This window comes from Hakea prostrata, chromosome 4 (genome assembly GCF_041222555.1).
Source record: "Hakea prostrata isolate BN-2017 chromosome 4, UWA_Hpros_2, whole genome shotgun sequence".
In the NCBI taxonomy this organism is placed as follows: domain Eukaryota; kingdom Viridiplantae; phylum Streptophyta; class Magnoliopsida; order Proteales; family Proteaceae; genus Hakea; species Hakea prostrata.
Genome location: NC_142603.1, coordinates 3,118,304 through 3,145,598, shown reverse-complemented (window position 1 = coordinate 3,145,598; position 27,295 = coordinate 3,118,304). Strand labels below are relative to the sequence as shown.

Here is a 27,295-nt window from a genome sequence, read left to right as displayed (position 1 = left end):
ATTTTTTTGGCCCATCTGAAATTCATTAAATTTTCACCACCAAAAATTATTTTAAAAAAAGGGACTAATTTGGTATCAAAGACTTCTGCTTGTGGCAGAGTCGAAGACAATTTTCCAATTCAGTTTTATCCCAGAAATTTTAGCTGAGACTCTTTCGATGGCCACTAAAATACATCGTAGAGCATATAATCAATTAAGTAATATAAGCAGAGCATTTATCTCCAAATTTGGTGTGACCATCTATAAGATTAAGAATAACAATATGAGAAATGGTAAATTGGCGAATACAAAACCGCCTGAAGAATTTCCAAAGTAACTAGAAAATACACAAGGGAAAGAAGAAGAAAAAATACTGTACAATTAATTAACACTTCATCAGCTCTACTGCTCTAACGCCCAACTCTCTCTCTCTCTCTCTCTCTCTCTCTCTCTCTCTCTCTTTCATCCCCATCCCTTCCTTTCTTTTCTATGTAAAAACAATATTATCTACAGGACTACTTGAAACCCAAAACGTTATCAACCAAACCCAAACCCTTCGTTGGCCTCATGAATTGCCAGTAGCAGTCTCCCCTCCAGATGTTGTTTAGATGGATACTCCGGTAGGTCTAACTGGTTGAAACTGCAGAGCCCATAGGAAACACAGATGTTAAGTAATCAACAGTTGAACATTTGCAGAATATTATGAAGCAATAGTCTTATCACCTAGGAACGCAAATCTACAAAGAAAAAGAATTAAGATTGGATTGCTGATTGGTATAATTGAATCCCAATTTGAAAATAAATAAGATTTATTTTAGGGTTCAGGCAGATTCCACTTACCTGAATCATGTGTGGAAAAGTGGCCAAATTTGCAAACGTGTATGAGATGAAGCAACACATTTTAAATTGGTTTTTCAACAAAGCTTTACACACAAGTAAGAAAGAAATGAATACCATGTATGAGCCGAAGGCAAGTGGTCAGCGCTCCCATAGGCTTTATGAATTTGAAATCTTTGAGCACCTGAAATTCCTTGAAGTGCACTGAAACCTTCCAAGGGCACCTGCGGCCATTTGTATAACAACTCAACACATGAACTCCCTAAGTAAGATTTCTTGAAAAGAACAGTAACAAAGCTACCTACGCAGTGAATCATTTACTGGCAAGAGAATTAAAAAGTGGAGTGGAAAAAACCTGTGTTTCAAGTACGAAAAAAGTTACCATATAGAGAAAGCTATGTCTTGGACACTATTTGTTACCTTCAAGCATGTATCCCATATTTGTTGTGTTCCCCAGAAGCGGAGGTACTTATTACTAAATAAATGGGAAGTTATTCTAGTAACTATTTATATTTTCCTGTTAAGTAAATACACATCTATACTCAGAGAGTACAATATAAAACAAGTCAAAGGCATGAGAAAGCTCACAGAAAAAAGGCGCCAAATGAAAACAATGATACAGGTTGTCTCCCACCCCAAAGTGCCCCCCCCCCTTGAACTTTCCAAGGGGCTATTGTTTCTCTTCTATTCTTTCCTTTTTTTGGTAATTGTTTCTCTTCTATTCCGTTTGCTTATAGATGCTGTTTCACTCTGTTTTGGGTACCACTAAACTTATCAATTACCTCCAATGCTCAACATTGGTACTACAAATAGAAAATTCATCACCCAAAGAGTATTCCAGACAGCATTTTATTGCCAGATCCAGTAGAAATCACATACATTGATGGAATAGGCATATTATGGAGAACTACCTTCATAGGTCTTATTTCAACAAATTGACTGCTCACTAAAACAGGTTCCATCTTATAAAGAATGGTACAGGTATAGAAAATCCAAACTACGAATGTACCTTTGAGGTGCCAGTTACAAACTGCAAGAGCCGAGCCTTATCCTCCTTGCTGAATCCCCGAATAACCTCCCAAAACCACTGAATAACAGGAGATGCAGCACTGTATCCAGAATACTCAGTATTTGCCCGTAGGTCATCCACTGAAACAAATGAGGCAGCATAAACAAAAGACCAGCACTTTTTAATTTTCAACGGTGGTGGAGAAGATTGGTCCATAAAATTGAGATTATATCCAGCCTGAGTACTAAATTTGGCAATTAAGAAACTCACAGTCTATATCTGGAAGCCCACTAATCAATAACTCCAGTTCTTTGTCATTAAAGATTGATATTAGATCTCGATGGATCAGCTCACCAAAACCTTCCAAAAAAGCATTGATTTGAGGACGGATAGCTGTGGTCAATCGATGTTCAGCAACAAGACCAACATATTCATGCTTATTCTCCTCAGTAACTCGAATATTCCGCCCACCAGGGATCAACTCACAGTCAGTAACCTGAAATTTCATCATGACGAAGACTGACTATATAATATTTTATCATTAAATAAGGGTTCAGAGACAGGTGGCAGCAATCACCTCAGCCCTTTCATACAATATCAACTTCTCCTCGTCAGCATCAACGCTGAATGTAAGGTCTAAAACATCGCTTATATCATTCTGCAGAAGTAGAAAAGCAGATAATCAATCCCTGCTCGGCAAAGAAATACATGCGCGCGGGCATGTATACAAAGGTTGCTGAATGCATGCACATTTATTTATGCAGCAGGCAATTTCATTATTTGTATATTTATCCGTCCTTTTGTTCTCCAAATTTTTTTTATGCAAAGAAAGAAAAGATTCATTCTAACTGAAAACAACATGGCAAATATTTATAAATTGTCTCCAAATATTTTTATTAATAAAAAAGCTTCATATACAACCACATGGCCAACTCCAATTTCTCAAGCCCAATTTGTTAAGAGTCCAAAACTAGACAACATGAATAGAAGACACCATAATATGCTTCTATACAAAATTTAGGCCCCATTAATCTGCCCAGATTCTACAGAGTCCAATAAGTCCAGAACACCCAGACCACAAAACAAGTTCAGCATGCACAAAAACATACACATGCATTTGTATCATAAGAACATATACCTATGTGTGTGTGTGTGTGTGTGTGTCTTTCTTTCTTTCTTTTTTTTTTTTTTTTTTTTTTTTTTTTGTGGGGGGGGGGGAGGCAGATCAGGAAACAAGTTAGAAATTCACAAAAACATGCGTGTGTGTGTGTGTGAGAGAGAGAGAGAGAGAGGCAACACCTCAAGCATCCACTTCAGGTTTTTGAAGTAATCAGGATCTATGGCTTCAATGTCATGATATGTTACTTTAACACCAAGGATATGCTTGTAGAAAGATCGAGTAAAATGAACATCCAGAAGTTGACCATCAAATAGTGCTTTGCCAACCTACAAAACATAGAAGAAGAATATAAGCTTGAAGGATTTAATCAGTAAGAAAGAACATGGACCAATAGAGGAGAAATCACACACCACTCGCCCTACAAACTTGAAATATGAGAGATGCTCAGTTTGGTAGACAGAATTGGGATTTGGCTGAAATGTTGATTCATTGCCCACTGTTGTAAAAAGTAGTGCTCCTTTGTCAAATATAACCCTAGACAACAGCTGATACCATTCCCTTGTAAGTCCACCAGCATCAATGCCTTCCTCCCCTTGAAAATGAACAGTTAACCTCCCCTTCAAGTCTTGAGTCAAGCGCATGCGCAGTTGGTTATATGAATCTTCAAGAATGTATGCTCTCCTTACAGATATTCTCAAAGGACTATGATGATGATCATGCTGGTGCTTTATCTTGGACCGGAAGTGAGCACGCTTATTATCAAAATCAATGAAGCGCGGAACCTTCAGCATGAGAGAAAATGACTTTTCAAGCAAACCAGGGTTCTGCCTGACGAAAGCATTTAATAGCTTCCTATGCTTATCTGAGAACTTGACAAACGCCACATGTTTTTCATCAACTTTTGCAATGGAGCCCAAAGTTTTCTGTTGGGAAGAAGAGACAGCATCTTCAACATCAGAATTTGCAGCAATCCCGAAGTCAGGACCAACACCAGACTGTGCAGAATGCAACTTCTCACAAGTCACAAAGAAAGATTCTACATATGGCAAGATGTTTTGGGTACCCGCAGGAAGTGGAGGCATTGCACTAGTCGTGGATGTGATGCTTGTAGATGATACGGGATCAGTCACTGAATCTGAGTAACTTTCAATTTTTCCTATGCAAGTGCTCAACTCCAGCCACAAGGGCTCCAAGGCAGCAATAATTTCCCCTATCCGACAGAGAGGATCATGTTGCTCCCTTTTAGAAGGGCTTTGTAGATTCTTCTCTTTCTCATGCAAGGATGAAATAAGAGAGCTTAATGCCTGCAGAACCCGCAGGATTGCAGTCCCACTAGTAGAAGTTGTACTCAATAGTGCCTTTTCTGCTTCTCCAAACACATGCAACTCGTCCATTGCAAATCTACTTAATTGTCTGACAGAATCAGCCAGCTCAGTAATAAATAACTGACAATGAGTTGGAGCAATATTCACCAACTTTCTCAATACCTCAGCGACAAGAACATAAGCATTATCTGACAATCTGCGGAGAAAGGAATGTCAAACTAACCATTTAGCTGGCAATTCAGCACTCAAGAAAATAGCATCAATAACTAACTAAAGGAGTGTAAAATGACTACAATAAAAGAAGGAATAAGGCAGAAAATTCATAAGTATCCAAGCAATTAACAATACTGTGGATAGGGGACATCTGCTTACGTTGCTGCACATAAATTTGCAAAGAAACGAAGTTTCAGTAATAGAGGAGAGACAGATCAAAAGCACCCCTGGCATTTAGGTTAGAATATATAAGTAACTACTTCAGATATTAAAAATGTGATTCAAAATTTGGCCTATTTCTGTCAACAAATTATGGCATATCAATCATTTAATCCTTCACGTGACTTCCAGAATCAGAAAGCATATTTTCTAGGGCAATAACATGATTTTCTCCTACTTCTTCCATTGCCTTGTGTGATGGCTTTTACGGCAGGAGTTCCAACTCCAAAAATGACTAGACAAGGTACTAGGATGTCCAGAAAAGGGTTGTAAGAAATTTTCTTCTTTTTTTTTTGGGGCAGCGCACACGCCGAGGGGGGTGGTGGCAAAAAGGCCTGTTTCATAATTCAGAACTAGAAAACTATTAAGATTCATTAAGCATGCATGTCAAAACTTTTATGAATTGCATTCAAGTATTTCTTACTGATTATGTTGTCAAGGCACTGACTACAACCCTCCATATAAGGATCAATTGGTTCATTCCACCAAAATCGTGATACACAAATGTGACACTGCCTTTCATCAATAACCAACCTAGCAAAAACTCCATTAAGCAAACAATCTCCAAACTTGAACGCAGAAGAATACTTGGCCAGACTGGAACCCAGTATTGCCATGAACCCACAGATAAGAGGATACCCAAATCTAAGGGATAAAGGCATATAATTAAATCAAGCTTCCAACAATGATGGTAGAATTGTAATTAAGTTGAAGTTCTTCAAATTGCAGTGATAACATGGAAACCAAGCAGGAAATACAAAATGGTAATGACACATATATGAGGATAGGGGCAAACTTGGGATGGGAAAAGGTAATAAAGGTGTGATGGGGGTAAGTAATTAATTGAATCGAGTCAGTGAAGATATATTAGGGAATTTTGAAAAAAAGGTAGGAAAGTAAATTGGGGGAAGGAACACAATTGACCAAAGAAGGAAAGAGGGAGAGTTCATAGATCAGATTACAAAGGAGTTTCCTCTTTGGTGTTCTAAGCTGCAAATGAACAAACATGGTTTTCCGACAAAGGAGTGCTTGTCATCGAACAGACGTGAAACTCAGAAAGAAGATTTGCTTTAAGGACTTCGACAAAAGTGGAACATTACAACTTAATAGTAGAAGATGACCTTCAAAACATGTAGGAGTTCTTATTTAGGGAAATCAATTGGAGATTTGGGGGTTAAAAGAAAAAGGTGGAGTGGTGTAACAAAAGAGGATTTGTTTGAGGGATGGGTTATCAAATTCTCCCTCTTCTTTTGTGTGTGTGTGTGTGTGTGTGTGTTTATTGGGGCTGAGAGGTTTTGCAATGGACCAGTGCTGTGGGCTGGCAAACTGGAATCGAAGGTATGGGCTGGGATAAATTTCAACAATTGTTACTGCAGAAAGGGTAAGATGGGATTAGGGTATTGGTTTGGTTTTTGTTTTCACTTTTCAACAGACTCGATTTTTTACTACAGGAAAACATAACCATAACAGGAAAGAAATAAAAGAAGCAGATGGGTAAACATGATGGACCACTTGGGAGAAAAGGGACTAAGATGAATCAGAATTCCAACGCAAGAGAAAAGAAATTGCATGAGAAGGGTTGGGGGAAGAAAGCTGACAAACAGCGACTCAACTATAACTATTCCATTCTTCAGTTCTGCCTTCCTCGGTTACAAAGTGTATTTAAAGACAAACATTGATGCAGTATCACTTGACTGGTTAGACGGCAAGCTGGGCTTTAGAATCCCACCCCTAAAAAAACAGGTCCAATGGTTTTTTATCCAACAAGGGTTGGAATTAATCAGTTTATTTAGTACTTTAGAGTATTAATTGTTTTGAATTACCTATGTAGGATAAGTATTAGAATTTGAGTTGGATTTTATTTTTCAGTTTCATAGTTCAACTAGGATTCTTGTTACTTCTTTAAATACATGCTTGTAGTCTAGCAATAGACAGAGATTATTGAATAGAAGTTTGAGTCTTTCTTTAAGAAGAGTGCACGTGTGTGATCCCTTTCCCATTTTCCCTTCTCCCTATAGGTCCACAATTAAAAATAAAAGACCTGATAGCTCTATAACTGATACAGAACTAGAGACCTGATATAACTATATAATTGAAATAGAACTAGTGATGCAGACCCATTCCCCAATTACGTTATTTTTTCCCTATGAATAAGCCTAGGGTTGGGTCATATAGGTGTTGGCCCTTAATTGGATGGGTTTTTTTTGGTAATCGACCAACTTAATGGACCTAAAACATGGGTACATGGGTTGAGTACAAAAATTCCCTACAATTGGTTTTTAATTTTTGCCTAGTCCTTATTAGAGTTGATACATAGTATTTAAGTAGTCCTTATTAGAGTTGACGCATGTTATTTAATTAGTCCATATAATAAGTGCACTGCAAACCTCTGTTTTAAAATTCAGCCCCAAATTAGAGCACAAGTGTACAACTAGGATTCCTATTCCTATTTTATTAGAAACTCATAGTTCTTTATTGGGATGAAAAACTAGAGTCGTTAGGGCTATAAATAGCTACGAATTGCATGTAATAGCTATACAATTCAGATTATTAATTAAATCGGCTATTGCAGCCTATGTATTTGTTGTTCTGACTTCTGAGAGAAAAACATCCTCCAGAATGGTAAGTCCCTAGGTGCTCAGGTGAAAGGGTCTAGTGAAGTCAAACTGAGATTCCTCTATGGCTGTGGATTCAGCCTGCCTTCATATCAGTCCACCATCTCCACAGCATTAAACAAGGCTTCTATATCCATGGAAGTGGCAGCAAGCGTATCCTATCCCCTCCCACCCTTCTTATTTTGTTTTCTTGAATTTTCTGATTCCCTTAGACACCAAAATTTCCAAGTCACATCTACTCCATTCTGACCGTTGAAATTGACTCTCAAACTTGGAGAAACTTTTCCCTATATTAGGTCTACATCCGGCCAAGTTATAGCTCCATGCATGTCCTCTGGACTTATTAACCATAGAAGTCATACTTGGATTAGAACTCCTACCAAATTTAGAACTCTCAAACCAGTCACCAGATCTAACCAGTTTTCACACCATATCCTCTTTAGGACCTGCATACCAATCCCTTAAAGTTTTAGCTAAACCCAAGATCAGGGATGTGGGATCTGGAGTTTGAGGTGCACATAAGAGAATGCAGTGGCCTGAGAGGCATTCATCTTGCTGATATCAAGAATGGCCTTTTCTGTCTGCCTTGGCCGCAGAGTGATGGAGAGAGGACTGTTAGTGAAAAAAGGATGGGAAGAAAATGAAAAGATAAATGAAAAAGAGGCAGCCTTATTGGTTGAATTCAAAAAGATAAGGATAAAGAAGCAGGAGGAAGAAAAACTCCGAACAGGGGAGGGGAATAAAAAGGAGCCCCCTGTTCTTCAGTCTTGGTCAAAGAAGAAAAATGACCTATTGACAATTGATGAGGGATTGTTCAATGATGCTTGAACATTTACTTGTTTTGAGTACTTATTTATTTTCTATCGGTATCTATGGATTGATCATGAGCCGAAATATGGTTAGAGCACTTAAGTGTCTTGAATTTATACTGAATGCAATTAATATTAATTTCGTAACATTCTCTGATTTTTTTGATAGTCCCCAATTAAAAGGCCGAGTAATGCATCATGAAGAGGAAGAGTCTTTGTCTTTCCTTCCTTTATCTATGAACTCGAACTCAAAAAATCATTCTTCAAGCCATCTCCGACTCATCCATTATGTCTGGCCATAATGACTGGTGGCTTTCAATGCTGACTGGCTATCCATTTTCGACAAAAAGTGGGACTGATTCCGATCTGATCCTGCCTGTCACTCCGGGCAATCCAAGCAGCTGAGACGAAGAGAAAGGTCTATCTATTTATTCAGTTAAACCTTTTGGATCTGTTGAAACTTGTTCAAATTCGATTTCTATATCAAAGATATGCTTATGAAGTTCAACCATGGAAATACCCAACATACTCCTCTACAACTAATTATTTTTAAAGATCTTAGAAGAGCTGACCCTCATTCAATTGAGGCTGCATCGACTAGACTCTAACTAGAACTTTAGAAAAAAATTTAACTCCTAACTCTAGCATGACTCACAATAAAATGAAATTATGAGATAGATCTAACTCCTAATGGATCTACTTACATAATAGACTGTAAAAGTAAGATATGTTGATCCAAAATAAAAAAATTAAAAAAAATTAAAAAAATTAAAAAAAATCAAAGTGGCCCTGGTTCATCTTGATTTGGATACCAAAATGGGTTTATGTTGATCCAAGGTAGCACACCTGCATCAGTGAGTCCAACATTTTGCTCTACCCTTGTCAATAAATAAGGAAATATTAATCAATAAATACTTCATGTAACTTCTCAATTGCAAAGCAATGTTTAAGGCAATACCATTATTTCCTCCTTCCATTGTTTAACTTTGATGGAGATGGTTTAAATTCCAAAAGTGAATGGAGGAATTTCAAGGTTCAAATAAGGGTTGAGAGGAATTGCTTTCGGGTGATGCCAGAACTTCAAGCAGAACATATTCAAATACACTTATCAAATTACACAAGGCAAATTATTTTGACAGGACGATGTGGGAGCTTCTCACTCTTAGCATGTCTCTCATGCATGAACATAGCTGGATTATTTCTTAAGAGATTAAAACAAAAAATGAGTCTTTCAAAGCATGAACCAGAATTTAGAAGAAGCTATCTCAGAACATATGACATAATTACTTCTGAAGTATACAAGAAAAAAGACAATGATCCATTGCAAAATTAAGAACTAGAAAACCATTATGATACATTAGGCATATGTAACAACTTCAACGAATTTCATACAAGTTCTACTTATAGCTTAAGCTGTGAAATTATTGATTAATCCTACATATGTTGATCCTTGGAGATCATTTCCAAAAATAAAATATCTCATGCATGAACATAGTTGGAAAACTGTTTTAAGAGATCCCCAAAAAAAAACAATTGACAAGAAAGGAAAACCAGGAAAGCAACAATTGATATAATTGTTTGCAGTGTTAAACGGTAGAGTGCGCGTGCACGGGAGGGGGGGGGTTGGATTTCCAGTTATGTCCTAATCAATTTGGTTGGTTTAGTAGCAATTATGTTCATAGTTGTGACAGTATCTAAGTGACCAGCCATCTTTTTTCTTTATCTTTTCCATTTTTTTTTGGGGGTGGGGAGAAAACCAAGGCAACCCCAAAAAAGGTACCTAGGCAACAAGGTGACACCAGGATGCCTAGAACCACTACAGCGCCTGGATGCCTAGGCAATGCCTTGACAACTATAATTATGTTAAGACTGCCTCCGTCCCTGTAATTATGAGGACCCAGGTTCATGGTGGTCACAACTGAATCCTAGCATGAGCTCTACTGTTTCTCTTCCTCCAATTGAGTTTCCTTTCCCTTCTCTCTTCCTTTCTTATTCTTCTTCTTCCTCTTTATACTTGAGCTCCTTTCTTCCTGGTTCTTATGCCGTCATACACAGCACACATGGGTTTGCATAATTAAGAACTTGGAAAGCACCAAGATGATACACCAAGTGTGCATATCTAAAACCTAAATGAATTGCATACAAGTTTGAATTGATAGAACATTGAAGGACAGAGCTAATCTCCCCAAGCTTAAAAAATGGAATTTATAATAGAAGCGTAAACTAACCATTATACGAATACAAAGAAAGGATTAATACAAGAATCTGAATGAATTAGACATCTATAAAAGTTATTGCACATACCCCTCCCGTGCAAGCAATGAGCATAGGAGCCTAAGTTCTGCTTGCGGTAAACTGAATAATATAGCTTGAGCATCACATTCATTAGTTGTAACAGAACTTGAGGGCTTGAGGCATTCATCAGTCTTGGATGATATAACATCAACAGCAGAGGATGAACCATCAGTGACATTTTGTGCAGCATCTTGCATCTGAGAACCAGATGCTTGCTCTACAGATGGTTCTCTAGATTTATTGGATAAGCTAGAGTTGTTTTCAGCATTATCAATGATTACGTCCAAAAGATTTAGCAACTGAAACAGGATGGCAAAGAACTCACTAATATTGCAAACAAAGTTAAATAATAAAAAAAATCATGAATAAATAAACAACTAAAACACCAATAATCATTACCTGTTCAAGATGAGCAATGCTTCTCAAATAAAGAGGCTGATTCAACAGAGTCAGAAGCAGGACAATGGAGAAATCTCCTTTTTGGTGTTGGTTGCTTTCAGTTTCATCCTCAACAATCATAACTGCTTTTCCATGAGCCCGATCAGAGCTATCTGACTCATTAACTGATGGCTGTGGTAGTTCAAGCTGAAGCAGAAGCTTTGCAACAGAAGGATGGTTCCGAGCCAAGTAAGAGAGAGATTCCAGAATACGCCGAGACACCAGGGGAGGAACACCTAAAGAACAGTAAAAGAAAAGTAGTAACTAGCAACTGTATCAGTTATTACTGCTAGATATTTCTCTCACTTGCTTATCACCACATCTAATATCATAACGTCATCATATCATATACACTATTATCCAAAAAATATAATTAAAGGTAAAAGGAAAAAAAAAGGGTGGTTGGATATGGCATGTAGAACATAAATGGAAATTAACGAACCGTCCAAGGTGCCTGCTGAAAGAGACCCAGTCAATATTCAAAAATACTTCACAACTCCCCAAGCAAACCAAACCCCCCCCCCCAAAAAAAAAAAAAAGATAGAGAGAGAACAAGATAAACATAGAACACGATGAATGAGGGGGACGGAGAGGTACAGGGGGCAAATCAAAGCAGCTATAGAGAAGCATATTAAAACCATACCATCCAGATACTGAGGGCGAGAATATATAACATGACTCTGGCAAGCATAAAGTCGATAGGATGGCTCTGCGGCACTGCTTAAATGATTAACAGACCCTCGCATTTCAAGCATCAGCATATCCATCAAAAGTTGAACCAGAGTGGTCCTTGTTTCATGGTGAGCACAGAGATTCAGGAGAAGCCTCTGAAATTGGCCCTTATACAATGGCTGCAAAAATTTAGAAATAAATGTATCTATTTACATTCAGAAATAAGTGTTGCCTCATTGTGTAACGCATGTGAGGAAAATAGAGAAGGTGATTACCTGAACCACACGAAGCAACCGAATCATGGCTTTTAAAGCTTCTGTATCCACTAGAGGAGCACCATCAGCTTCAAGTAATTTACCTCCCATCGATCTACGTGAAGCAATTCCTCCTCCAGCTCTGTCCAAAGAGGCTCCAGCAGCTTCACTGCGTCTGGAGGATTCACCTCTCCGATTTCTAGGATACATGCCAAAAAGAGTACGACTATGATACCGATGCGCAAACCTCTCACGCAACAGGTTTGCTTCAGCAACAAGAGCTGGCGTTAAGTTGGCCAGAACAGCATCGGAGGATGTTAAGAGAACCTGAGAATGCAAATTATGTTACTAACAGTACCAAGAAACAAACTCTTCAAAATTTTACAAATTGCATCAGTATAAATAATACTTCTTCTCGTAGATCTGAAGGGAATGTTGCAATTATTGAAACAGCATCCATCTCAACCGGTTGCCCTTCCAATTCCTGCGACTGTTGTAGTCTCTGAGCTTCTTGTTGTGCTAAAACTTCTGCTCTGATATCTGAAGGAAGAGCTGCAAGGAATTCAGGATCAATATCTCCAGCAGAGTGGGGTTGATCATTTGAACGTTGGGCTGCTTGACCCTGTTGAGCCGAAAGTACTTCAGCACGCAACTCCTCAGGAAGAGCATCCAGGAATGCAGAGTCAATTGATCCAGACTCAGCTTCCCGGATGATCTGCTGCTCATCAGCAGGACCGCTCTGATCCTCTCCTTGACCAGAATTTTCTGAGACTTCAGTAACACTCTGAAGAGATACATCTTGGCTGCCTAATGGATTGGCATTTCCTGTAGATATATTTGCTCTTCTAACTCGAGTTTGTTGAAAATCACCCAAAGGCAGTCTATCTGGTGGGGCTTGCCTTTCTCCCCCATCATCATGACCATCAGCACTTCCTATTTCCACTTCCAAGCTTCGAAGGCTTTCACCCAAAGTCGCACCACTTCCACCGCTTTCTTGGCTAACTGCTTCAACATCCCGCACAACTGCATCACTGCGCTCACACTGCATGTCAACAGCTTGAGTATGTCCACTTGATTCCTCCCTTCCCTGAAAATCAGGTTCTGTTGATCTATCATCAGAGTTTTGTATACCATCCACTCTTATGGAATCAGATGGCTGTGCAGAAATGCCACCATTGTTTACAGTGGTCTCTACAGGTACATCTGTCCTTATTCCTGTTTCAGACTCTCCAAGATGACTTGCCTCACCTACAGCTTGAGGTTCTGCCAAAGTCGTATTCTGATCCAAAGGTTTATCCGATGTAGGCCGTCTCAAGTGGGAGACAAGGAACTCTTCCAGGCCCTGGGATACTGCATTTGCACGCGATGCACCACGCAGCTGACTGTCATCCACCCACATATTAAAACGCTGCCCATGCCGACCATTCCTAAGTGAACGGAAAATAGCGTCTAACTGTGATGATGAGTTGTCCAAGTTTCTATCAGACAACACTAGATCAGCCGAACTCTCTGAAAATTTTAATAGTTAAGAGTGTCAATATAATCCAAATATTGGAGTCATTACAGAACCAGAACCAGAACCAGACAAAGGAAATCAAGGAAATCAACTACTCACCTGATTGTCTAGAAGGCAGCGGACGCAGTGGAGAAGGTGGCTCCATCAGAAGAGGATGCTGGGAAGGAGCACCTTGGTCTGCAGATCTTCCTAAAAGATTGTAAATTGATGTTGTACGCCCTTGGCGCCTTGATCCAAAAACTTCAACAGGCATTAAATGAAGAGCATCATTATTAAAATTATTTTCTCTGCCAAAAACTTCAATATGATCAAAAACATTTATTCCATTGATGCCTTCCTCTAGCCTCAGAATAACCCCTTCTTCGTCATCCTCATCTTCTTCATCTTCTTCCTCCAACACGTCTTCATCAAACTCATCTTCATCAATCTCATGATCATCTTGATCTGTGTCCTCATGTGACATATGATGAACTTCATCTTCCTCCAGATCGTTATGCTCCTCATCATCTTCTTCTTCATCTTCATCACCTTCGTCTGCATCATCCCCAGACATCTCTTCATCATCCTCATCACCAATATTATCTTGCCCATTATGAGAGAATTCAAATCTTATCGCCACAGAATTCATTCCATTTTCAATACCCCCAGCCTCCTCAGAATTTTCATTCATAAAATCATCTTCAGCTTCAGGAGCAAAAGCATCATCCATATCCCGATCATGTTCCATATCATCTCTGATAGACCCTGAGCTGCCAGAGGCTTGAACTGGTGTAAAAGGTTCAATTTGGTCAATAACTGTATCATTACGATCCGGCTGGGAATTAGTTTCCAAAGACTGAAACTGATCACCACCATCATCTGTTCTTCCAGGTCGTGTCTGTTCAGGAGGCTTATTGGCATTCTCACCCTTTCCTGAATTAGGATCAGCAGAAATGACATGTTCTTTTGTGACTGCCTCCAGAGCCATGACAATTCCAGTAACAACTTTAGGGGAATCTGCATGATCCAGGTCCAAAACTTTGAGAATCCGAGTCAGAGAGAGTACCAATCCAACCTCTAGAAAAGTTGCAGAAGCTTCTGCTTTTATATATGCCCCAGTGGGAGATAGAGCGACTAAGACATGATTGAGCAGATCAATAAAAGCATTAATGTCACCATCAGGCTGCCTGAAACCATTAGAAGAATTGACAAAGTCATTGAGGACACGGTTAATCTCGTTAAAGACCCTTCTCCGCCCATCTGCAGAGCGAACACAGGATGCAACTAAGAATTGGCTCGCCCTTGTCGCCAGTTTCTGCCTCCACTCACTATCTATTTTCTTTTCTTTCTTAGGATTTCCAGAATATGGTAGAAACTTCTGAAGAATATGATGAAATATTCCACTGCTGTAGCTCCCACTAGCATCCCTCTGAGGATGACCTCTACAGCTACTGACTTCAGCATCTCTTCGGAGCAGGACATGAACAGATGAAGCATAGGTATTCATTATCTCAGTCAACAGCTTTAAGATGAAAACAGTTTTTGCAAGAGTTGCAGAAGTTTCCTGGTTATTGGTTTCACTCTCTTCAGAAACAGTAGCAATGGCTTTCCCCTTGCCCTTGCTTAGATGGCCATCAATGTCCATGTCTGCTACTGTAGGCCCATCTGCCGAACCATCATCTCTCTGTGAAGGAACAAAAGTTATCACAGAATCTAAAAGAAGTTCAATTACACTTGTAAAACTTTGCGGAGATTTTCGATGAACTTTGCCACTCTTGAAAGTTGAATCTGGTAATTTGCCTTGTGCAGGAGCCATTGAATTTGCATCACCCAAAGAGGACTTCTCATCAACATGCTGCTGCTTGTCTTTCTCCAGTGTCCTCTCCTTCTCTTTCTCCTTGGACTTATCTTTCTCACGATCTTTCAAAAGTACAACATATGGCCTTTCACCAACCATTTCAATTTGACACACAGACTGAGCCGCTCGCATGAATACTACTGGATCTCTAGAGATTACAGAGGCCAAATATAGAAGGAAATTGCGTGGAGTGAGCCTTCCATTAGAGTGCCTAGTGGCAGATACAAGGCAGCGTCTGATCTCAGATTCCATCGCTTGCTGTAAAGTGTGGGGATCTTCAAGAATATGACGAACTATAGTAGCAGCAACATTGTCAAATCCAGAAAACAGGCTAGTTGTTGGCAACGACAACAGAGATTGCAAACCACCAGCATCAAGGAAAGCAATAGCGATAGAATGAGTTTTTGTAAGGGTAGCACATAACTGAAGTACAACATGCATCGTCTCAGAAGGTAACTGATTCTTTATACATCTACATGCAATCTGAATAAGTTGATCCTGATCATGCTCATCTATATATTGTGAAGTTAACCCAAAAGTAGACTGCAAGTTGTTCTGCTTAGTCTCATCAATGATTAAACTAGCCTGCTGGTTACCAACATCATTTTTTTTCAACTGCTCAGAAATATCTGAATTTGATTTCAGATCTACCTGCAGCAGCCTATCAAGTGCAAGAAAAGCTGTGGTTACCCACTTTGGAACTTCGACTTTCTGTCCATCATGCATGATAGGATCCCACAAAAAAAGCAGATTGGAAGAAATCTTAACCAGCCCATTCTGATAAGCAGCTTCTCGAGCTGCTGTATCTTCATGAAGAACCAGTGCCAGAACATGAAATAGAGCAGATAGCATGCCACTTTTACCACCATCTGAAATGGAACTGCAAACCTTAACATGTTCAATGACAAAGGAAATAACTTTCAACCTGTATTGACCATCATTTTGGGAGCATAACATCACAAGCAGGTCCCTAACTGGAAAAGCTAGCGGCTCCTTCATCTGCAGAAGCCTGGTACATGTCGCTAACAAATCATCAACAGGGGGAAGCTGGACCATTTCTTCTTCCTGGTCTAGGTTACTTGCATTTCCACCAACTTCATCCTTTGGAGATGTAGCAGAGTTGCCTAGGGACATGGCAAGAGCACGGGCAAGTTCATCATCTTCTTGGGCTTCCTCTGGATGTGAAAATAGCCATTCCATTGCGATCTCCACACTATTTGTTCCCACTTGCCTAAGAGCTTCTTCAGCCCTAGACCTTGAAAATCCCATCTCTACAATCGTTGAAATAGCAGTTTCATTTGGAGGAGGGCCCGCCATACGGGCTCCACTGTTGTTATTTACATTTTTCACATCAACTCCACAATAGACATGCCGCATGATACTGATAACAGTTGTGATAAACTCATAACTACAGTCGGTAAACTGAGGATGAGTCCAAATGGGAAGCACTGCCTTCAGTACCTTGGACTGGAGAACCTTTACAAATGCTTCAGCATCCCGAGGAAAAGGAATATTTCCATTTGTGAGTGGCTGAGAAAGCAAGTGTTTTGTAAAAGGGGAGATAATGAAGGATGAAGTCACTAGGTGGTCCATCAGAGTACCATAGCTAGCCAAGGGCCCGTAAATCCATGAGTAATCTGTTTCTTCTTTCCCAACCTTCACTGAACTCCCATCATCAGTGTCCATGAGAGAAGCAGGTGCTCTATTAACAGCAAAAAGTAACTGACTGGTAGCTTCAAAAGTGGTCAAGACTGCTTGAACAACCTCATGCCCATAAAAGCAATTCAACAATATAGGATTGCAGGAATCAGGTCTGTCCAGTAGAATGCTGTCAATGAAGTCAATGACCTTACCAAAGTAAAGACACTTAGATGATAAAAGTGCCTCAGAACTGGAAGAACCTGCATGTCCCCCAAAATTCAAATGGTCCAATAAAATGAATGCAAAAGTAGAAACAACAGATTTTGCTGCCGGAGACACATTCATAGTATCATCCCGTCGCCGTGATGGAAGCAACATTGCTTTTCCCAACTCCAAAAATAGATAGGTAATATGAAAAGCAAGTGATGTCATCATGTCACTACAAGATGAATGGTAAGTTCTCTGGGAATCACCTTCCGTCGAACTTACGGGCCCTGAAGCATCAGAAGAACCAGAACCATGCAAGGGTTGACTAGATCGAAGCCGCAGGTTTGATGGACCATCCATAACAAGTCTTGACTGAACTCCAGCAGCACGACCAAGATCTCGGTAAAGGCTTATAAGATCAAAAAACTGAGATTCAACACTCCATCCTGACATCCTTCGTCTCAGCAATGGATCAATAAATTGCCTAAATGAGTTGAACCTTTCATCAGTATCACCAGCATTTGTGTCCGATTTCTGTGGATCTGAACTGGAACATTTATCCACTTTATCCAGCTTGGCATCTTCAAGGAGAGCAATCTGCCATAGAAGTTCCCGGTGCACACGCCCTATATCTTCCAAGACATCCTTACTACCATTTCCAAATTCCGTAAGTAATGCAGTCACCCAGCGATTATCTTTTGAGGCAGCAAGAAACAAAAGGAACTCAACAACAAAAAGTGAGGAAAATATTCCCTTATCCGGTGTAATCCTCGGATCCAGCAAAAATGAACCAGTCACTGAACTGAATCCATCTAAAGTTTTCTTCAAACGATCCCTCAGAGAAGAACAAAAGGCACGTGCTAGTACAGCAGAATGATGCTGAGTAAAACCCTTAAACACAACTGTACTATGCAAAGCAATTGACATCCCTTCAGATGATTGTGCAATACTAGGCTGCAACAGTAGCGTCATTAAAGCTTCAATTCCATCCTTCTCCACAAACAGTCTGCAAGTTTCAGAATTCTCCATTGTTCTGTGAACCAGTACCATCACATGAAAGATACAAAGTTGAACAAAACGCTCGTTGCTCATGCCATCAGCTGCCATATCTATTGCACTCACCAGACAACCACGCCCATCTTGCTTTCTGTCTTCAGAATCAGTTTCCATTGCGGTACCACCATCCACTTTTCCTGACAACCCTAAGCCTATATCATCACCCGTGGAAGCAAGCTTATGGATAATTTCAATAATAATATCCACCCCAGTGCTTCTCAATGTGGAAACATGTCGCAGAAGTTCCTCCACAGCATTTGCCAAAGGGACAACACCTTCATTCATTGCAACCACATACTTCCTATTTGTGAAAACATCTGCAAGGAAATGCAAGGCCATGGTTTCCTTAACTGCCTCCAAGCCTTTTGGATTAAGACAAATAGCACCGAGACCGCTGGGGACACATGTAATAGCTTTTGAAGAAGGTATTATTCCAGCCACTACAGATGATAGAAATGCATCAGGAAGACCCAATTCATGCAAAGAAGAAAAACAAGAAGGGTCTTTGTGGATAATCTCACTCATAACAGTAACTGCAGAGAAATATATATCACCACCAAACTTCTCTACATTGCCAAATATCAACGAAAGAGAGGCAGGCAAGGAATTATCATGTGTGTTGTGGGGCCTTGAAGAATTTGAAGGGGCATAAGTAGCAGACCCAAGTGCCTTCAACAAAGCCTTGATGAGCCGCTTCTGGGAGTATAACTGATCATCGTCATATCTCAACTGGTCCCCAATGACCATTGAGCTTCCATCTGCACCAGCCAGACCAATAACTCTATGAACTTCTGTCTGTAATCTCTGAGCCAAAAGTTCTACTCCACCTAAATCTTTGAACAGGATTACAGCTGCATTACTATAATCCATGAGCTTCTGTAAAGTTTTTACTGCAAAGCAGACAAGATGCATATGGGCTGATTTAACATCCTGTAGCAGAGGCAAAAGTGTTGAAACCATTCCTGATCCCCTAATAGCACTTCCAGAACTTGAAGAAGATATCACATGGAGCAAATAAAACTGTAGAAGTGCTTCAACAAAGGAAAGAGATGATGGATCACTGGATATATTCAGTGCCAAGACTGCCTTCTGGAGTGCATTCAGCAGAATCATCCGGTTTCCCCCAGCAGATATGATGCTTGATCCGCTTAATATCCGTGCACGTTCATGAGATGATGAATATGCAGCCAACTGTGCACTCAATGCAAGCATTGCAAGTGTTTTAATGCTTCCTGGAATAGACTCTTCAGAGCGCACAATCCTAATTAACTCATTTGTATACTCTGGCTCATTGGAGAAAAAAGACGCAAGTTCATCATGAGCATCATTTGACTGAACAAGCACAATGAATGCAAGAAGGCAAATTCTGCTGTACAACCTGCAGGTTCTTGGGGATTGGAAGGCGCAAGCATATCTAATTCTTGTCAGCAATGAGAACCTGTGCTCTAGAGGTACACCTCCATATTGCTCAATGCACTGTTTCAAAATTAATAAATCATCCTCCTTCCGCAGATGCAGGTCAGGGATGTGTATAACATGCAAGTTGGATGGTACATTCCTGGAACTACTTCCCTCAACATTCTGGAAATTAACCCCATGATATTCAAAATAAAGGGTTGATCCTAACCGATAGTGAGGTTTGTCGCATTCATTCTTATAAGATGGGAATAAAGACAGCCCTTCATCTTGGATTCTTTCATGAGCCATGATACATGAATATAAACCCAAGCCTTCTTCTTTGCTCCCCCATCCTTGTGCTAGAGACAAGAGACAACTGTTTACCGAGCCACATCCAATCAATTTCCCACTCACATGTAGCTTCGAATGATTAATTTTCACTAAAGCAGCAAGGGTTTCCAAAGTAGCTATTACAATTTCAGGATCTGTTGATGCGAGTAGGAGCTTCAAATGCTGACAGGAAATAAGAAAAAAGATATTAGAGAAAAAGAAAAATACATTATTATTGGAGAATTTGTACAGCATCGTGCAGCATACCTCCAGGCTACTAAATGAACTCTTGTTATGGCAATTCTCCAATATTATTTGCATCACTCTTAGAATTTGTAGGACGGCATGTTTTGGGAATTCCCTATCATCATCCTCTGAAATTGTATCAAGCAAAAGTAGATCTTTCCTACAAGAAATATACGTCTCGAAATATGTATCAAAATGGAGAAAAAGCGGTCGCCAGTGGTGGAAATTTCCCTGAAAGGAAGGCAGTCAATGAATGAATAAAAATAGAAAGTTAAGGAGATCGCAGGTGCAATATGAGTAATAAGTTACCACCTTATTGTACTCCCAGTGAAAACCTGAAAGGGGTATTGCAATATCATGTAATGGACTCTTGATCACCTTGTCAATAAATGCTTTGACTTTAGGAGGCTGCAAACCACAAAAATAATCAGTAAACAGAAACTCACTTAGACTAGGACACTAATAAGTAAAGACCTAAAGCAACAAGGAAACCACGATAACGGGAGTGTTACATTATTTATATCTTATATCTCTAACACTCCCCCTCAAGCTGGAATATACACAAAGAAAGCTCCAATTCGGACAAATAAGAACAAACATTGATAGGATTAGAGAAGAAGAAGAGCAATGTTATTGCAAGCTTGAGAGATGCCTATGATTCGGTTTAGAAACTCCCAATCACAGGTTATACTTATAATAACAATATTACTGATAAAAAGACAGTGTTGTCCCTCACTAACTAATGGCAAGTTTACAAAATAGAAAGAAATATACCCAAAATATCCCTATGAAAGTCCCTTTACCAGTCAGCAATAGCAAAAAACCCAGCTATTGCCGCTAGATTTAACAAACTTGAAAGGCAACACCTATCTTGAAGCATGTAGCAATTAAACACCAAAGCTCAAAGCAACACTCCAAGCAATTGTCAATAAATCCATATCTTCCCAAGAAAGACAATCAAATGCAACACCTAACGACGACATCAAACACCCTCCCCAACAATGGTCACCAAACGCAGCATCCGGTATGGCAGTATCAACATAAAAGTTCATCAAATGTGGCACCCAACAGGTACAAAAAAGTACACCAAATCTAGCACCTTAATGCCAACATAAAAGTCCATCAAGTGTAGCACCTAATGGCTACATAAAATTGTAGTTCCAATGCCTACACAAAAGAAAATCTCATAAAAGTGCAACTCCCATGGCTGCATAAAATTTTCGTAAAAGAGCAGCTCTAGTGACTACACAAAAGCCTATTCTGAGGAATGCTCTCCAATAACAATCAAATTCACTCTAGAGTATGTAAAATCCATTTGACAAAGACTGTTTTGCTTGCTTAGAGATTGAGCTGTAGACATCATCAATCTCCTCCTGACCTGTAGCATTACATGTGACCAAAAACGACCAAATCCTCAAAAGAAAAGCCCCACGTATCTTCAATCAACCCTTAACATTGACAAATAAAATCCCAAGGTGATGCAGTCCATAGTCTACCAAGATAAGATAATAACAAATTAGTAATTAATCCACCAGTCCCAATTCAATCCTTTGTTGAGTCCAAACAAAAATACCAAATAATGTAAATCTTAGGTCTCATTTTGATAACTCATGGGCTTACAAACTCAGCAAATTGGCCCAGGTAATAAACCAGATTTTTTTTCAAGAGTTACTGGTAAATAAAGGGAAAGAATGGAAAATCTGTAAATATTACAAAACTGAAATGGGAATGGCATGAATGTAATTACGAGAAATTTCAAAAGAGAAACACGAACAAAATCCAAGGGGAAAACTCACTCAAAGGCAAGGTGTAAATAGCATGAAAAGGTGCAGGCACAAATTAAGGTAGGAAACAATCATTCAATAAGTTAGACTAAAAATAGGAAAAGGAGAAGTCAAAGAGGTCACGTGAGGTGGGATATTTTGAAAATAAAAGAAGCCAAAAACATTGGGCAAATTGGCTGAAATTAAGCCAAAATTAAAGAAAACAAAGAAGGAACCAATCCTAGTTAGATATTGAACCCAAACAATAACGGAAACACTAAATAAAGCAAGTCTAGGAATCAGGAAAAGAAAGCAAGTGCTCCCAACTAACTCTGTCTCCCTCACCTTCCTTCCTTTTTCCTCACAGTTCATTTTTCTCAAATGTATCTCACAACCAAGACCAAGATGGGTTTGGAATGCCATCTTCTTTGATATTTCTTCTAGACTTGTAATTTCACCCCTCCCCCTGATTGATAATACCCCAAGGAACAGCCTTATTATTGTCTCCTGGGGTCTTAGCTCTTCTCTTCAGTCTTCCTCTTAAAGGCCGCTTTGTTTTCCTTTTTCTTAATTTTAATTATTTATTAATCCAAAAGAAAAAAGATGGGTTTGCTTTTCTCATTACCATGCTCTTTCCCTTTCTTTTGTTATTCTATTCTATTGCCACCGCAACCAATAACCAATTGATGGGGAAAGATTTCTTCCACCAAGAATCTGGAAATTAATTCCAAATGGAGACCTAAGAATCAAAGAGTAGGCCTCTCATCTCCAATAGAAACATAGGAATCATGAGTAAGAGAGTTTCATCTTCAACCACGATTCAAGAAGAAATAACCCACAGAAGCTTGAAAAGATCTTCAGCAAACAAGAAATCAGGGGAATCAAAATCAGCTATTGGATTTTTCTCATCTTAAGGTGTTCTATAAACTTCATAGGTTTGCACTCATGCTCTTAAAGCCTCCAAGTACACAAGCAGCAATGAACTAGCAAACGAGGAGCAAAGGAAACCTCAAACCAGATTGAATTTCACAGTTTCTTCCATAGTTCAAATCTCTGTACACAACAAGAGAAAAAAAACCAGCCACACCCAACACTGTCAAGGATACTAATTCCCAGAACCAGCACCAAGAGAAAACAAGAACCAGGGATCAACTCAAGTAGGCAGCGAATCAATAGCTAGTGTTATAAGCAATATTAGGTACCAGTCAGAAGACAATGGCAAAACCATGCAGCAATCACCAAAAGTGATTCAACCTCAGCACTTGAACCACACCACACTCAAAACACAGAAGCAATATATGAACTCCAAATTTCCACAGCAGATGGTAGTGGTTCCAGCAGCCACCAAGAGACCAAATAAAATAAACTAGTGGTGGTTCTGTAACCTCCATCCAACAGAAAACCTTTGTAAAAAATCAACCATCAACCAAACTCTATTTATAAAGCAACAACTGCAAGTATTATCTTCATTGAAAATGAATCTTGAATGCTAAAAACAACTCTCAAGCCGGAAGCCAGTTATTGCTTCTATACCATGTAAACAATCCTAGAACCTGTAATCAGTACCAGGGTAGAGATGAAGAAATAGAGATTGAGGGAGAAGAAGAGAGGACAATTGAGAAAGGAGTTGAGTGATTAAATTTACATTCTATCAATTATCATATCAGCCAGCACACATATTTATATTTTATCATAACCAAAATAGAATTACACAAGGAATATGATTCCAAACTCTTATCCAATTGAGCGTAAAGCTTAACAAGAAACTCACTTAGACTAGGAAAGTAATAAGTAAAGCCTTAAAGCAACAACGAAACCACGACAAGGGGACTCCTACCATTTTACATCATTCATATCTCATATCTCTAACAGATCCAAATAAGGACGCTCAGAAGCATTAGGAACAAAGTATCCTACAAAGCTAACTTCTAAATAAACTAAAAGAAAATTTTCCCCAAATAACATAAGCTCCTATACTCGTCCAAAATAAAATAAAATAAAATAAGTTCCCAAAATCTAAAGGGTTCAAAACCCAAAATATACCCCATTCATCTTCGTTCCGATACCCATCAGGGTTTGAACCAATCCAAAGTTGCATACCTACATCGAGTCCCTTGACGTTGAGACAAATTCATCCACAAGTATGTACAAGGAAATAATGAGTACACCATTCAATCGGCATCAAAAACTTAGGCTTTATAGGTGACGATTCAACCCATCTAATTACCAATTATCATGATTGTTAGGTGGTCATTAGCAAACAACCTATCTCCAAGAGGAAGCTGATCATGGGGTTTCACAACTGAATTCGAACATCAATCAATTCTTCAATTGCAACCTTGATCGGACCATATACATCAGTGTGATTGTTGTTTCCATTGACCACATTTTCTTCATTATCCAATCCGCCTTCTGTCGATGTCATGAATGACACCTTATCACAAAAAGGCTTGTTACGTACGGCAAGCTCCCAGAAACTTATCTGCATGTTAAAAAAGTTACTTTTGCAATTTGTGGACCATCACTATTTGAAAAGAGTAAGTTATACCAATGAACGTCCAGGATCACAATGGCAGAATTGTAATTTACTAAATTGCAGTCTAGAGAAGAAAAGAATGCTAGAATGTAGCAGTGGAAAGTGGTAAACTTTGAAGAAACTAAAATGAAAAACAAGATAGAGGGAATAACAACAGAAGGATCTGAAAAGAAAAAAGGGGAAATGAAAGACCAGAACAGATAAAGATTAGAATGGAAAAGGCAAATCTGGAAAGAAAAAATAAAGAATATAAGCACTAGAATTTAGACATGAGAAGGGATGTAGAAGTGGGTCAGTGAGACTTTTGACTGAAACACAGATGGGTGTTGTGAACTGACAGCAGATTGGACAATGTGAAAAAAGAAGGTTTGCACCTTCAAAGGAGATGTTGAATGGAGGGAACCGACAATCCTGGGAAATTAACTTCAGCACAAACTCTGAAACAGGTAAAAACAAATTATTATTATTATTTCAAGGTTGGGGGGGTGTATGATCTGTGTCTTGCTCTGGCTTCTCTTCTTCGATCAGATTCCCGTACGGGAGAGGAAGGTCCAACCAAGGAATGGAAACATAGAGAAAGTTGGTGATGGTTGTCACTGGACGGAGACGGAGATGAAAGAGAGGAAGGTTGCAGTGCCTATTTTTCCGCAGAAGCAAAACCTTAAAGGGGTTGTCACAACGTAAAAATGGGGTCACTCAGTTGGTTCACATAATTGGGGAAAAGAGAGATGGAAGATTTTGGAGTGTTCACCCCCCCCCCCCCAATGTAATAGGAAGAAGATGAGGGATATAAAGAGCTGAGTGAAGTTGCAGCACTGGAATATGCAAAGGGAAAGGGTGACTAGAGAATTTGTAAAACATAGAATGAATAAAAGAGGTTGACGGAAGGTGAAGGATCCTTCATCTATAATACAAAATTCGAGCTGTGGCAGGAAAGACGCTGTAGGGAGAGGGGAGTTCCCAACGAACAAGAAACCGGGGGGGGGGGGGGGGGGAGTGCAGTGCACAGCCATGCGAGGTACTCAAACCATAAACAACCATTCCATTCTAATCAGTCTATTTCTAACAAATAAAGAATTACATCATACATAAAGAGAAATAAAAGACCCCAAAAGTAAAACTAACTCTCTAACTAGTAAAAAAAAAGAAAAAAATATTACCCAAATAAGGAAACTAAGAAGATTTTGGAACCAAAAATCCTTCATAGCTAACTTATAAGATAAATTACAAGATGTCATTTCCCCAAATAACATAAACTCCTATAATTTAAGGAGATCCAAGAACTCAAACTGAACTGGATTCATCTTTGTTTGGATACTCGATTGGATTTTGAACCATCCAAAATAGTGAACCTCCATCACAATAGACAGCATTTACTGAATTACAAACATTTTTATTGAATAAAGCAACTTTGGGACATAACTTAGGTGGTAAAAGGCCACCAAACCACATTCTGTAAGTTATCAAGTGCAAACTAAAGCATGTTGATGCGCCAGAATGGCCCCAAACGAAATAGCCTGAACCCAATTGCGTCTAAAAGAGTGTCCAGCGAGAAACTTCACCACCAACGAACTTTTCTTCAACCATTTGAAAAAAGAGATGAAATAATAAAGTGAGAAAGCTATTAGTTCAATGTTAAACACCATCTATAATTAGGCATGCGAACAGAAAAATGGAAATATAAAATGAGAGAAAACAAAGCTGGCTTCTATAAAATGAGGCACCCTCGAACTTATTCCACGGAAGAAAAAAAATGCACAGTTAGCGATAGCAAAGTCAGTTGATTTCAACTCAGACACTAATCATATTTGAAGTGCGAAGAGACAAACACTCCTATCGCCACAAAACAAAAAAAAAAAGAAAGAAATCTACGAAAACCGAAAACGTACTTAACAATAATAATTAAGCACTCCGATAAACCCTAGCAAAAGAAAACATAAAAAAGAAGTCGCATTCAAATAATGAGAGAGCGTGGAAATCAAAACTTACCGGTTCAGACTCAAGTTTAAGTGAAGGACCAGCCGCTCCTTCTCCGGTCAATAGATGCCGCAACCGCGACGGCAAACTCGATCTTAGGGTTGCCATTTCAACAAAACTTCTCTACTTCCAGTACTGCGACAGATAAAGAACCCCAAAGAAAGAAAAACAATAAGCAGAAACTCAGAATATAAGCTCAGAGTGTATAAACAAAACCTGAAGCCACACTCAACGATAACACAAATTCGATCAAGAAGAAGATTTCTATGAAAGAAAATGGATATAAGATTCAAACACGAGGAACAGTCATACCAAAGACGAAGAAATAGAGAAGAGCTGTGGATGCATACACATCTTACGTACCAAACATCAAGAAACAGAAGAGAAGGCGAGAGGGGCAGAGAAGCGAAATCCCAGAGCAAAAGAGCGTAAACGGTCCTTTTCTCTCTCTCTTACCTTTTTTTTTTCTTTCTTTCTTTTTTTTTTTTTTTTTTCCTTTTAAAAAAAAAAACAAAAACTCTCAAACCCCATAAGAATCCCACTGGGATAACTGTAGAAAAACAAAACGGAAGAAAATAAAAAATGTTAATTGAGTTTCTACGTCTTGTGTGAGGGTACGCGTTACTTAGGTGGGACCGACCAAGCTTAATTTGACACGTGGCATGTCTAGCGGTCATTTATACAATTTGATAGGCCCCACTGGTAGATGTTTATCAACGTTCAATATATGGGTTTTTTTTTTTTTTTTTGGTAGAAATGTAGAATATGGGCTTCCACATTTCCTCACTCTTTTGGATTTACCTGTTGAAGTGGCGTTTTGGAGCTGTCGTTGACTGCAGCCACTGCGTGTGAACCTGTGGGACCAGCCCAAGCCAGTAATGTTTTGTACTTCATTTGTAAAGATCGTCCAAGGGTCCGTTTGGAAACCGATCCAAAAACACATTCTTCTGCCTTGAGGTAAAAAGGAGAGGGAGGGTTTGGTGCGGCGTCAAAAACTGTAATA

At 39.2% G+C, this 27,295-nt stretch overlaps 1 protein-coding gene across 2 annotated transcripts; it reads right to left on the bottom strand.

The window, feature by feature from the left end:
• Positions 1 to 39: 39 nt before the first annotated feature.
• LOC149017092 (E3 ubiquitin-protein ligase UPL2-like) lies at positions 40 to 26,753 on the bottom strand. 2 transcript variants are annotated; one of them, XM_089151405.1, is made up of 17 exons: positions 26,605 to 26,753; positions 26,305 to 26,427; positions 20,329 to 20,424; positions 20,038 to 20,247; positions 13,401 to 19,953; positions 12,195 to 13,294; positions 11,807 to 12,112; positions 11,503 to 11,710; positions 10,821 to 11,095; positions 10,431 to 10,720; positions 3,356 to 4,466; positions 3,125 to 3,271; positions 2,403 to 2,483; positions 2,096 to 2,321; positions 1,826 to 1,965; positions 934 to 1,040; positions 40 to 619 (listed from the first exon to the last, which is right to left on the bottom strand). In XM_089151405.1, exons 2-17 carry the CDS (start codon positions 26,398 to 26,400, stop codon positions 517 to 519), a joined length of 11,049 nt encoding a protein of 3,682 aa, XP_089007531.1. In that variant the 5' UTR covers positions 26,401 to 26,427; positions 26,605 to 26,753; the 3' UTR covers positions 40 to 516. The 2 variants fall into 2 exon arrangements, with proteins under 2 accessions (XP_089007531.1, XP_089007532.1); XM_089151406.1 differs by having other exon boundaries at positions 26,656 to 26,753.
• Between the last annotated feature and the right edge of the window lie 542 nt (positions 26,754 to 27,295).